At 35.3% G+C, this 14,639-nt stretch overlaps 1 protein-coding gene across 1 annotated transcript in view; it reads left to right on the top strand.

Moving 5' to 3' along the window:
- Nucleotides 1–745: 745 nt before the first annotated feature.
- fstl1a (follistatin-like 1a) overlaps nt 746–14,639 on the top strand; it is a 28,352-nt gene continuing 14,458 nt past the window's right edge. The window contains exons 1-3 of the mRNA XM_056467474.1: nt 746–814; nt 890–946; nt 14,428–14,529. Of these exons, the coding sequence (XP_056323449.1) occupies nt 812–814; nt 890–946; nt 14,428–14,529 (162 nt within the window). The 5' untranslated portion in view covers nt 746–811. The remainder of the gene's footprint in view (nt 815–889; nt 947–14,427; nt 14,530–14,639) is intronic.

Below are 14,639 nucleotides of genomic sequence, written 5' to 3'. Positions count from 1 at the left end.
GACTATTGCCCACAGAGGAAACAAGATTCAAATGGCAGTACAGGTGAAGTTAATGGCTAGTTTAAATACAATTGTTATTGTTCTTGTCATAAGAAAAGCCTTAGAAATGCATTTTAGCGAGTTGTAAGACTTTATTTTAACATGCTAACTGTGATTATAAAATTAAGAACAGTATTTTGTATCGTTTTGTAAATATCCTGTTAGCTCAACAGAGGGCGGTGTTGCACTAAATCACTAACTATGTGAAATTGCATATATTTTTAAGTAATATTGAACATTTTTGTTGTTGATATTTCTTTAATACTGTTTTGTTATCAACATTCTTCAAAATGTCTTCAAAATGAAATAAAGAATTGACTGATTCATAACTAAGAAGTATGTGTGCATGCCTGTGCCTGTGTACTTTTCTTAACCCAAACGTGATACATCTCACAAAATCTCTGTTTGGCATGTCCTCATTAACCAACTCAAGAAAGTTAAGATTTATATACAAGAACAGGGTCTATAGAATGTCCCCATTTTTGTGTGTGTGTGTGTGCGTGTGTGTGTGTGTGTGTGTGTGCGTGTGTGTGTGTGTGTGTGTGTGTGTGTGTGTGTGTGTGTGTGTGTGTGTGTGTGTGTGTGTGTGTGTGTGTGTGTGTGTGTGTGTGTGTGTGTGTGTGTGTGTGTGTGTGTGTGTGTATGTGTTTGGGGTGGGGGTGGAGGTCTGGGGGAGGGTGATTCACTGGATATATCCAGGAGTCTTGATGTCCTTCAGTTTTCACTCTGTCCATGCAGCTGCTTCTCTCCTCTGTCCTCTCATCCCCTGATCATGGTAAGTCTTTATGAGACAAACATTACATGATACATCTGATTTCATTGTACTTACAACTTTTTTTTCTGTCCACAGATTATTAGGACACTTTCTCTATTTATTATCCTCTCCGTTGTCTGCTGCTATGCAGAGGTAAGACAGAAAGCCTTTATTCCTAGAAGAAAATTTCCTCTGACTCACATGTTATTAGTGTAAATAAATGAATGTACGATTTTAAACACCTAATAATGTGGTTCAAATCTTGGAAACATTTCTGAATGAACAAAATGTAGTTTTTTTTTCTTTATAGTTTAAGTTTTATAAGTGTGTTTAACTCTTTTAAATGGGTTTTATGTGTGTCAAACTATGCAATGCATTGTGTAAAAGTGTTTATTCTATTTGCATTGACTATATAGTGGAGAAAGGTTCTTAAGACTATTCAAATATTCTTCAGACTAAAAAAAGGAATTTTTTACTTTTTACCAACAAAAATGGTTCATCTACTGTATGTAGCATTGCTGTGAAATAAACAAAAAAAAACCTTGAAAATAACTTAATATTTAAAGAATACTTCAATTAAAAATGAAAATTATGTCTATTTGTTTCAAATCAGTTATTTTTCTTTTTTTGCACAGTAAAAGATATTTTGAAGAATGTTAGAAACCGGTAACCATTGACTTTCATAGTATTTGTGTTGGGCAGCTCATTGGCTCAGTGGTTTGCACAGTTCCTTCACAGCAAGAAGGTCACTGATTCAAGTCCCAGCTGGACCAGGTGGCATTTCTGTGTGGAATTAGCATGTTTTCCCCGTGTTTGTATGGGTTTCCTCTACAGTCCAAAGACATGCGATATCGGTGAATTGGGTAAGCAAAATTGGCCATAGTGTGTGTGAATGTGAGAGTGTATGGGTGTTTCCCACTTCTAGATTGCGGCATTTGCTGTATAAAACCTATGCTGGAATAGTTGGTGGTTCATTCCACTGTGGCGACCCCTGATAAATAAAGGACTAAGACTAAGGAAAATGAATGAATATGTATGTTTCTTTAATGGAATTCAATTACTGGTTTCCATTACTCTTCAAAACATCCTCTTTTGTGCTAAGCAGATAAAACATGATAAAAGAACAGCTTGAAGGTGTGTAAAATGTGAGCAATTTTCAATTTTGGGTGAACTATCCCTTCAAGAGTGTATGACTTAAGGAAATGTTAACAAACAGTGTCCTGACCTTAACTACAGAAGTCCTGAAGCACATTTTAGCTGCGTAAACCTAAGCTAGAAGGCATCAGAAGTGGCCTAAAGTTGTCTTGTCTAGCAGATGCATGAACAGCTGCTGTTTATTTTAGGCAGGTAGCAGCAAAGTAATTGCTACGTGGAGTAATGGAAAGCAAAACAACAGCAGACGTTCCCACCTGGGTGGGATTAGGATATTTTAACACTGTCACAGAGGCACACTCATCCTGTCCATCACAAACACAAGCATGTGATCAGTCTGCTGGTCTTATGCAGAGTTCAGGTGTCGACACACTCACAGAAACAGCAGATGTGCCACTTGTTTCATGTGGGCGCCTGGAGGTCTGGTACATCTGCACATCACCAGGACAAAGCACCTCATGCCTTCTCATTATAGGAAGCAAACAACAGGGCTCAGCCACAGCAGTTGTTTGGAGGGAATATTTTTAGAGATGACTTTATAGATGTCATTTGAATGACGATGAGCTTGAGGAACAGATTGATCTTTTTTATGTTGTGGTAAGCCTAGAAGAACCAGTGTGGGACAAAAATACACAGTGCCACTTTAATATTCTTCAACACTCTTAAAAATAAATCTTAGGCTTTCACACCTTATTTTAAAGTACAATTCATGCTATCAACAAACCATTAACTAAGACTTTAGCTCAATAAACTACTAATTTGAGGCTTATTCATAGTAATTAAAGGGGTTGTTAGGTTTCAGTATTAGGAATAATAATAATTCAGTATTATCCTAATAATACGCGTCTAATAACATATTGGGATTAATTAACATTGGGAATTGGTACTTAAACTAAAGTGTTACCAAATTAAGATTCTTTAGTGTCCTTGGTGGTCCAAGAAGAATCTTTTAGATCTGTGGAAACTTTCCATTAAAAAAAAAGCTGAAAATGTTTCTTTAGAATATTAAATGCTCTTTACATTAAGAAAAAAAATTGTTCAAATTTAGTCCTGTGCTGTCTTATGATCTTTCAGAAATGGTTTAAATTTGCTAGCTTACTAAGAAATATTTCTCAATATAATCACTAGTGTTCAGTACAAGAGAGTTAGTTTAAAACTGAAATCTTTTTGCAACATTATAGAAGTCTTTATTCAATTCATGTTTATTTATATAGCACTTTTACAATGTAGATTTTTTAAATACAAGCCAATTACTTAAATACAAGCCAATCATATCTTAGTGATTACTAAAACTGTCAATGAATCATATGAGGCAAATAATATGCTGTACCAAACAGAAACAAATTATAGTTGATAACAGCAAAAAATAAAAATCCAATAAAACCAGCTGTTACACATTTAAAATACTATAGTATTTTATAGTAAAGGGAGATATTTAGGAACGAGCATTATATTGTATATATATTTACAACTCTTCATTGATAAATTACTGTACATAATGTAGTATCATTAGTAACTATCATGAACTAAGAGTAATTACATAGTATACTTTAGCCTTTACTACAGTAAACTACATATATATATATATATATATATATATATATATATATATATATATATATATATATATATATATATATATATATATATATATATATATATATATATATATATATTAGACCTCCTCTCCCTCAGTCCTCTTTCCATCAGGCAAATTTCTTGTGTTAGCCTAATTGGTGTGCTACGTTACCGACCAGAGCAAGTGGCAGTAACGCACCAAAAAGTTTGTTGTCGACCACTGAAAGAAGAAGAAGAAATCGTCATTCTCGCCATCATATGGACTTACTTTCATTGGCTGGACACCGGCCTCACAGCTCTGTGAATGTTGGTGCCGTCCTTTATTGATCCGCAATTGGTAAATGTAGCTTGTGTGGACGCTACTGCGCTACTTGACTTAAAATAATAGTTTCGCTACTGAAAAGCTATTGGATTTAGAAGGTAGCAATGCTCCCGCCATGCTAGTGAGAAATGTAGTTATAGCAGAATAGCACCGCATTAATAAATGGCCTTTACAGAAGGCATCGTGCATATCAAAAACAGGCAAAGCAACAGATATTACTCAACATATCCCAGGTTTTTAAAGAGAATTTTTAGATGTAACCCCGTTTGTAATCTTTGTGAAGTTTATTTCTAAACTAATTTTGAGAGGATCACATGCTTATGATTTCTTGCGGCTGGTCACGCATTATTCAATGATTCACCAATCAGACGATTCCTAAGCCACTATAAATACCCTAAGTTCCATATAACAGCCATCTTCATTTTGAAGAATCCCCCCTTCCATTCCTACTCTTCCTTCTTTCCTAGATGGGAGGCACGGTGGCCCAGTGGTTAGCACTGTTGCCTCACAGCAAGAACGTCACTGGTTCTAGTCCTTACCAAGCCAGCCAACATTTCTGTGCGAAGTTTACATGTCCTCCTCGTGCTCACGTGGGGTTCCCTGGTTTCCTCCCACTGTCTAAAAACATGCAACTTAAGTTAATCGATAATCCAGATCGGCACCATACACATGCTCCTAAGCAATCACTATCTGTTCATTAGCTACTACAGCAGGGAAGTTCTCGAGATCTACCTGAGCTCAAACTCCCCTCTCGCCCTGCAAACAGAAGGGAGCCCCAGGCTCGAGGATCTTATGAGCTCGGCTCTCTCCTGGGACAGCATGCCAAACAAGCTTTATAATCAATCATCAGCTAAGTGTGAACTGAAATTTAGTTACACATTTTTTTTCTCAGTAACTGTTACGAATTTCTGTTACGTTTATTTTGTAATTAAATTACATAACGCAGTTACATGTAACTAGTTACTCCCCAACACTGTTTAAATGTCACTGCTGAAAGTTCAAACACTGAAGAGCAAATCCATCGATGCTCAGCTCCCAATCAAAGCAAGCCAGTGGCAAGGAAAAGAATCTTCAAATGACGAAGTGAAGGGGGAAAAAAAAAATCATTTAATGTATTCTTGCTGAATTCAAGCATTATTTTTTTTTTTACAAAAACAAAAAACTAGGGATCATTTGTTTCTGAATACATTTTAAAAATGTAAACAGCCTTTTCCACTAAAAGAGTCTTTTATACAAATTCAGTGGCTGAAAATGCTATTCAAAGAACCAATTAAGAACCTTTTTTTTCTAGGATTTGTTATGGTTATGCTTGGGAGTTCACTCTTTTCCAGCATTTGGAAATGTTACTTGTTTAGTTTACAGTTTTTGGTTTTCTGATGCAGTATAATGGACTGAAATGCAAGTGATTGAAAATGGAGGGGCGGCTTTGATTGGGCTTCCAGGCTATTTCGTATCGTCCACTGATTCGTCAAGCCTTGCTCATATGGCCACTTGACCAAGCGGCAGACTATATGGGTGCTGATACAATTTGTGCATGCCAATAGTGAGCATGAATGCTATCGTGACCATTTTTAGGCTCTATAGTGTATTGTAGATAATTTTTCTAAAACATAATAAAAATGCCTGGACGAGGAGCGTTTTTATTTTTAAATGCTGTTCACTAGTGTAAACAACACCTTAGTGTGTGGAGGTTTATAACATATACCGATGTTTAAATTTGCCTAATTCTCTTGTGCTCACCTTGTATAGACCGGTATTTAAAGGCCTAAGTTGCGTTTTCTAATTCCTACAACATAGTAAACATATATACGGTCATTCTTTGTTTCTGCATGCTTTTTTGACTGAACTGAGCATTCAGATGAATTAAGTATGAGAACTTGGCCCCCTGAGGTTAAGAGGAACCTAAGTGCTCAAAAATAAAGCAGCTTGAGACAACACAGGATGCTATCAGATCATATGCAGATCACCACTGCAGGCTACTAAAATAATGAGTGTCTGTTCAGTGGCCTGTGAGTATAAATAAAAGTTCTATTCTTTCTGCATGGGACTCAACCAGTGGCGCTTGTTGAAAAAGGATGTTGTGAGTGGTTGCTTGGATGTTATGATATCATTGCTTAGCTTATGTCATGACTGGGATTTCTGAGTTGTTATGTGATTGCATGTGGCATGGTGCATCTCATTCTGGCGTCAATTACACCAGAATGAGAGTAGAGTTCCTACCAATATTGGCAAAGTAAATAGTCATTTTTCATTTTCCGTTGACTTCCAGAGGACTTGAGTTTAAATATGAAAATGATCCGCCAAAAATCCTTTTTTTTTTGTTGAATGAAAGAAATGCTAGTAATCAAATCTGATTCAATTCATTATGCTAAGCAAGGCTAAAAGTGTCCATGTAGGAACAAGAAATCAGCTGAATGGAATCAAAAATGGTTTAAAACTTTAGCAGACTGCTCTACTGCTATTCCAATTCAATTCACCTTTATTTGTATAGCGCTTATACAATGTAGATTGTGTCAAAGCAGCTTCACATAAAAGGTCACAGTAAATAGGAACAGTGTAGTTCAGTTTGTAGTGTTTAAGTTCAGTTCAGTTGAGCTCAGTTCAGTGTGGTTCCAATTGTAATAATCAATAAATATGAATGTCTTAAGATTAAAATATGGATCTATTAATGCAGAGTTCCTGAATGATTTAGCAGTATAACTTTTTTTGAGATTAGTAATAGAGCTACATTTATTTTTTACCACACGGCCATTTTCTGTAGTTTCCATTGTGTGGTATGTATTTGACACATCATGTAGCCACATTTATGACTAATGATAACAACCACTGTGTTAGTTTATCAGCACTTACTGAATGGTGTTGCAAAGAAACATCATTGCAGTGATGCACATAGTTTTAAGACTTAAAAAACATATACCTTTTCTGTGACCAGTGTTTTCTGTTTTACATGGTATATTTGTGTATGTGTTATCGTTGCACCTTTATTAGGTACACCTGTCCAACTGCTTGTTAACACAAATTTCTAATCAGCCAATCACATGGCAGCATCTCAATGCATTTAGGCATGTAGACATGGTCAAGATGATCTGCTGCAGTTCAAACCGAGCATCATAATGGGAAAGAAAGGTGATTTAAGTGAATTTGAACGTGGCATGGTTGTTAGTGCCAGATGGGTTCGTCTGAGTATTTCAGAAACTGCTGATCTACTGGGTGTTTCACGTACAACCATTTCTAGGGTTTACAGAGAATGGTCCGAAAAAGAGAAAATATCCAGTGAGCGGCAGTTCTGTGGGTGCAAATGCCTTGTTGATGCCAGAGGTCAGAGGGGAATGGCCAGACTGGTTCCAGCTGATAGAAAGGCAACAGTAACTCAAATAACCACTCGTTACAACTGAGGTATGCAGAAGAGCATCTCTGAACCCACAACACGTCCAACCTTGAGGCGGATAGGCTACAGCAGCAGAAGACCACACCGAGTGTCACTCCTGTCAGCTAAGAACAGGAAACAGGCTACAATTTGCACAGGCTCACCAAAATTGGACAATAGAAGATTGGAAAACTGTTGCCAGGTCTGATGAGTCTCGATTTCAGCTGCGACATTCGCATGGTAGGGTCAGAATTTGGCATCAACAACATGAAATCCATCCTGCCTTGTATAAATGGTTCAGGTTGGTGGTGAAATGGTGTGTGAGATATTTTTTAAATTGTTTTGGTAATTTTTAATAAAAAGTCTGACCATTTGCTTCTGCATTTGAAATGACTGTCCTTCTCTGATAACATCAGTTTGCCGGCTTCAGCTGCAATTTTCTTAACCGCGCCCCTAGTTTGCTATAAGCAAATGATGCACAAAAGTAAGACCAGACAAGAAACACTGCATTAAATTCCAGTTTTCCCCACCAGGTCTTTTAAAATATGAAAATGTATTTCTATATAGAGTTTCTGTGCTAGCCTGCTGGTACTGACGGCGTTTGCATTTACATGGTCTTTCATCTTGTATGCTTGAACAACTAAATAAATGTTTTTTTATGAATGAAAGTTTATTTAACTGAATGTAAACTTCAATTACAACGTCAATGCTGTAAAAGGAACCTTATGAAACTAAAAATAACCTTTTAACCTTTAAAAGGTCATTAACCTTTCACCGGAAGCTTATTGGCTGAAAAAACTGAGAGCAGTCGATGTCAGTCTCTGATATCATGGGTTTATTTCACTAGTAGGACCACAATAGTGAATGCTTGTTCACTAAAGTTTTGGTGTCGTCTTACACTCGTCCGAGTATGCTCTAATCTCCATCAGATCTCAGCTGACACTCTCTGGAATGTGAGGAATGTACTGTCTGCCCTCTGGTTTAGGTCAATGCTCAGTGTGTGTGTTTGTGTGTGTCATCTATACTCTTTATAGCCCACTCAGTGTTAAAGCCTGTATTTGTGAAAGGTGTTTCCGCTCAGCTTGTGTTGGTGTTGTGTTGAATCTGGACTGGAGTTTCTGACTCTTTTAGAGTGTGAATTCTTGTGTCTTAGCTTTCTTTCTTTCTTTTTGCTAGATTAATAGGTTGCGTCCTACACTGTAAAACCCAAAAAGTTAAGGTAACTCAAAACTGTTTGAGGAAACCGATTGCAACAAACCATTTGAGTTAAAAAAACTAATCTATATGAGTACTGTGAACTTACTCCATTCAAGTTTAAGTAATGAGGTATTAAATTAACTCAAAACCTTCAACACTGATTTCAAAACTCTTTTCAAATGAGTAGAATTAACTTTCAGTCAATTTTGACTCCTCTACACTCATTTCATTTGATAAAGTTGACTGTTGGGTTTTACAGTGTAGAAGTATTTCCCCTTATTCATGAGATTTGAAAAGGGAATGGTGATTGTTTAGAGAAACTGAAAGCAATCTGATAAGATAGTTCACCCCCTAAAATGAAACTTTTTGTATGTTTAAAGAAAGGTTTCATTGATGTTATTCATATTAGCCATTCAATAGCCATTGTGAAGATGCAAAACTGAGGCATTATGAAGCGAATCGATTGGTTTCTACATATTGCCTAAAAGTAATATCAAATTGGATGCATTGTTTGTATAGTTTGTCCTAAAGTAAGCCAAATGTAAGCCGAAATAGCTAATCAGGAATACAGTAAATAACCTATCGCACAAAATACTAAAAACTTAAATACATTTTATAAATAAATTAGATGTCATTTAAATCAACACATGCATTTGATTCACTGAAGCATCTATTACACAAACTAACATTACCAAAAAGTTATCACCCCACCCGACTTAATCCCAGGCTAATCGTTTTACTTCAATGACCTCAAGGTATCATCAGGAGCTATGAGTATTAATTTTCTGTTGACTGTATACAGTTGAAGTCAGAATTATTAGCCCCCCTTTGGTTTTTAAAAAATATTTTTCAAATATTTTCCCAAATTATGTTTAACAGAGCAAGGAAATTTTCACAGTATGTCTGATAATATTTTTTCTTCCGGAGAAAGTCTTATTTGTTTTATTTCGGCTAGAATAAAAGCAGTTTTAAAATTTTTTTTTAAACCATTTTAAGGTGAAAATTATTAGAAACATCTAATTAAGATTTTTTTATTTTGGAGGTGAAATTTTTACTAACCATGCGGCACATTTAAATATGTGTGAAGAAACCCAGTTAAGAAAGTGAGGAAGCATTTAAAAACATTTTTGGGTCTGTTAACAGATCCACTAGATGTTTTCTCTGGCAACGGTTAACACATGCACACACACTAAGACTGGAAAACAGTGACTCACTGCCCAAGTGAGCTCATGTTATTGGCAAACTATGCACATTTAATGTGAAATATTCGTCGCACGTGCACACTGATAGAAAGAGAGAAGCATCTGTTACCTCAAATAGGCTTTTCCACCATGCATGATGCCTTAAAACAGAATCCACTTCCCTTACATCATTGGGAAACCTTTCTATTGTGTCCTACAGTCTTTCCAGTAAGAGGTCAAAGGTCAGTGTTAAGGGGTCGCTGGGATTGGAGAGATGGACAGATGCACTTGGGCTGTATTTCAGCATGTGTGCAACTATTACAGCATCTTGTTTGTTCTGATGAACTGCAAGTACTCTATCACTGGCTTTAGTGCACACTTCTTTTTGCTTTGTTAAAAGATAATATTGTATTCGTTAGACTTCCCCAAAGTATGTAATGTGCGTCATGCAATGTGTAATGCAAAGCAAGGATAAATTCATTCATTTTCTTTTTGGCTTAGTCCCTTTATTAATCAGAGGTTGCCACAGCGGAATGAGCCGCCAACTTATCCAGCATATGTTTTACACAGCAGATGTCCTTCCAGCTGCAACCCAACACTGGGAATTAAATGTAATTATTATTTTAAAAATGAATTATAAAACTTTTTTCTGTACCACTTATTAATGTTTTAATTTGAATTAGAATTCGCTTGTTAGTGTAATTTTTTTGCCATTTTTTAAAAATATCCTCTAGTTTTTGAATGTTTCAAGAATTCACACTTAGCTGATGATTGATTTTAAAGCTTGTTTGGCATGCTGTCTCGGGAGAGAGCCCTGAGCTCATAAGATCTTCGAGCACAGGGCTCCCTCCCGTTTGCAAGGCGAGAGGGGAGTTTGAGCTCAGGTAGATCTCGAGAACTCCCCTGCTGTAGTAGCTAGATAGTGATTGCTCTTAAGAGATAACTACTTACTAGGTGCATGTCTATGGTGCCGATTTGGATTAGTCAATTAGCTTAAGCTGCATGTTTTTGGACGGTGGGAGGAAACAGAGGAACCCGGGGTAAACCTACGTGAGCACGGGGAGAACGTGTAAACTCCGCACGGAAACGTCGGCTGGCTTGGTAAGGACTAGAATCAGTGACGTTCTTGCTGTGAGGCAACAGTGCTAACCACTGGGCCACCGTGCCACCCATCTAGGAAAGGAGGAGGAGGAGGAGGGGTGGAAGGGGGATTCTTCAAAACGAAGATGGCTGTTATATGGAACTTAGGGTATTTATAGTGGCTTAGGAATCATCTGATTGGTGAATCATAAAGTGAATAATGGTGGACCGGCTGCAAGCAATCATAAGCATGTGATCCTCTCGAAATTAGTTTATAAATAAACTTCACTTAGTTATTTTACATCAGATTAAACTACATAATAAATATTTCCTGACTGAAATAAAATGTATATTTTAATTTAAATATTTAATAAAGTGTTAAATATATAATTAAGTATATAATAACGTTATTTTATCTATTATGTTATATTATTTTGCATGTTACGTGTTAATTATAGAGTATTCTTTTATAATAACTTCTTAATTTAAGAATTTAATTAATTTATAACATCTTTTGAAAACCTCAGTGAATAGTGAATCGTTTTGAATAGCATGATTTTGCTCTGTCTATCTGTCTATCAACATTTCTTCTGATGTTGCAGATGGTTATTTGTGTATATGTGTGGGAGTGTGTGCCATCTGTCCCGCAGGCATGTGTTGTTTTAATATCTGTGTTTTTTCAGTGAATGACAGCATGCGCTGGGGAATTGTTGTGGTCAGACTCTTTGTTACTCACTCTCTTCATGAAATGGCAAAGGTCAACAGGTCTGGCATCTGGAGCTGTTTCAGTGTGGCTTTCACTTCAGTCTGCAGCAGTCACACAGCACAATAAAAGGCCAGCACATGTCTGAGAGAGAGTGAACGAGTCCTGTTTGTTTAGGTCAGAGGTTCTCAAAGTCTCAAGTCAAATCTGAATTTTCAACAATGTCCAGAAAAACAGTTTAGAACCATTGATTTTACATACAGTTGAAATACAGCAGAATTATTAGTCCCTCTAAATTATTAGCCCCCGTTTATTTTTTTCCCCAATTTCTGTTTAACAGAGAGATTTTTTTTTCAACACATTTCTAATCATAATAGTTTTAATCACTTATTTCTAATAACTGATTTATTTGATCTTTGCCATGATGACAGTAAATAATATTTGACTAGAAATTTTTAAGACACCTCTATACAGCTGAAAGTGACATTTAAAGGCTTAACTAGGTTAATTAGGGTAACTAGGCAGGTTAGGGTAATCGGTCAAGTTATTGTTTAATGATGGTTTGTTCTGTAGACTATCCGACTATTTTATCTTAAAGGGGCTAATAATTTTGACCTTAAAATGGTTTTTAAAAGATCAAAAACTGCTTTTATTCTAGCCGAAATAAAACAAGACTTTCACCTGAAGAAAAAATATTATCAGACATACTGTGAACATTTCCTTGCTCTGTTAAACATCATTTGGGAAATATTTAAAAAAGAAAAAAATCAATAATTTACATTTTTTTTATAAGTCTGTAAGTTTAATAATTCTGATTTCAACTGTACTTTGATAAACACATAATTTTTGCCCTTTAAAAAATACAACAAATGTAGAAGTGGCAGGAGTTTCTTATAAACAAAACACAACCAGAAGAAGGTCAAAAGGAGCATGGTGCAAAATACAGAGCGGTCTAATTTTATGTTTTCCATTAGCCGCCTGAACCTTTCTATCATAGAGGCAATTGGCAGTTTAAACTTCAAAACACCAACTATCTCTTTACAAATTAAGCAGAAGTTTTGTGCTGGATTAGTGCCAAATGGACGCATATTTATTTATTTATTCGTTGTGCTTTACACAGCAGATACATGACAATAGAACAAACAATATAATGCCAGGATGATAGAAAGTAAATGATAATAACAGTACAAAAAATAAAGAAACAAAACAGACCTAAAAAAAACTAGAGTATAAATAATGAAATAAAAGTCTTACAATTAAACAAGCAGGACGTTTACGTTAATCAAAAATAAAAAAAATAAAGCACAAATGGACAGTTTTAATGGGCTTTCTATTAACACTATGTTGAATAGTACAAAAGTAATTTTTCTGTTGGAAAATTTACACTTATGAATATGAAGCTTAATCAACAAAATAAACAGATTAATAACAAAAACTTCATTATTCGGATTATCATAATTAAAATATACATAAATTACGTTTGCAAAATACAAATACAAATTAAAGATATTGTTTTTTGATAGAGGCAGAAGCATCAGGCTAAAGCTTTTTAACATAACCGCAGTGCCAAAAGATGTGGGGTACAGTTTCCAAATGCAAAGAACAAAACGAGCAATTTATGTGAATATCCTTTTTAAATTTACTACGAAAATGTTTAACTGAGTAGAATTTATAAATTAGTTTAAAATATATTTCTTTTATCTTATTTTTAACAAAAATGAGGCATCGAGGAAGAGGATTATGAGATAATGACCAAATAGTTTCCCATTTAGGAATTCTTACAACATTTTTCCAATAGGTAATGGAGCTAGGCTTGGAAACAGCTTGGTTTAAAAAAGAGAGCGAATTCATTTGTTATTTTTAGTCTGTGAAAAACAAATTTTACTGTGCAATATCTAGACTAATTATTGGTATTTGATTCCAAGTTACATCTCTAAATAAAGAAACAATACTAGAATTAATAACAGAGAAAATGAGAAAATTCCTTGGAAGTCAAAGGAAAGTTAAAATATACAAGAAATGAACGCATACCTCTCTGTGTAATCATCTTTGAAAACTCAATTTCTTTGTCAACTTCTTTTTTAAACTGACATCCTGAGACGGATTTAATCAATAAGGTAAGCAGCCGGTTAGGGGCCGAGGAAATCTGAGGGCCCCCAAATAAATACCTATACCTATAAATTGCATAACATTGTTTTCTATTGTATTTTCTACGGTGAGGGTCTAAACATTTTTAATTTGAATGTAATTATTACATTTGCGCAAATGTGTTGCCCACCCTCAGTCATGTATAAGTTTAGCAGTCAAATCACTTTTTAAAAAGAAACAGTTCATTTATTATTTATGTTAATTTAAATAAATGAATTAACATAATATTTTAATATAGAAAAAAAATTCTAAAGTTTTACAAGATGTATTACATGTAATTATTATTTTGCATTAAGATAAAATATAGAAAAAAAAGACAGCAAAATAAAGTACAAAAGGTGCATTTTAAAACTTTTGGGCCCCATTGCTGGTATTGCTTTTGGCCCCCAAATCACTAAATTAACCCCTGCTGACATCCTCCGGACTTTGAGAACCAATGATTTAGGAAGACAAGCACATTAGAAGTCATTCTGTAGGACTCTTTTTTTTTTTAATTTAATGGCATTCATTGCAATTTGAGGTTTCAAGATAAATAAAACAACATTTTTTGTAATTTATTTATACATCACTCTTTTCAGTAAGATGTGAAGTAAAGTCCGCCATCTTGTGGTTCAACTAAAATCTGCATGTTTGTCAACATTACCAGTAAAAACGGGATTATTTCGCGTTTGGAGTTTAGAATTCGGACTAAATTAACTATTAGCTACTATCGAACTCAAAAAGAGTACTTAAGAGTACTGAAACTTTTACTTTTGTGTGATAGTATTTATAATTTTTTGAAGCGTTTACCACCCTTCACCGCTAGTTAGAGCAAAAGATTAAACGTCATGTCGAAAAAAAACGAGGATCTGGTTTCTTTCAGTAAATATTTAAATGCATTTCTTTGTTTGTGTGTGTTTTGTGCAGGAGGTGAGGAGTAAAAGTAAAGTTTGCGCTAATGTGTTCTGTGGAGCTGGGAGAGAATGTTCGGTCACAGAGAAAGGCGAACCAACTTGTCTGTGTATCGAGGTGAGTCATGTCTATTTGTTTATTTTAGCTACACGTTCACAGTTCACAGTGACCCAGAAAATACCTATTTAAACCACAGGGGTTGTAGATTAAACACATGCTGCGTTCCC

Source organism: Danio aesculapii, chromosome 1 (assembly GCF_903798145.1).
Source record: "Danio aesculapii chromosome 1, fDanAes4.1, whole genome shotgun sequence".
Taxonomy (NCBI): domain Eukaryota; kingdom Metazoa; phylum Chordata; class Actinopteri; order Cypriniformes; family Danionidae; genus Danio; species Danio aesculapii.
This window is presented reverse-complemented; position numbering and strand designations above follow the sequence as displayed.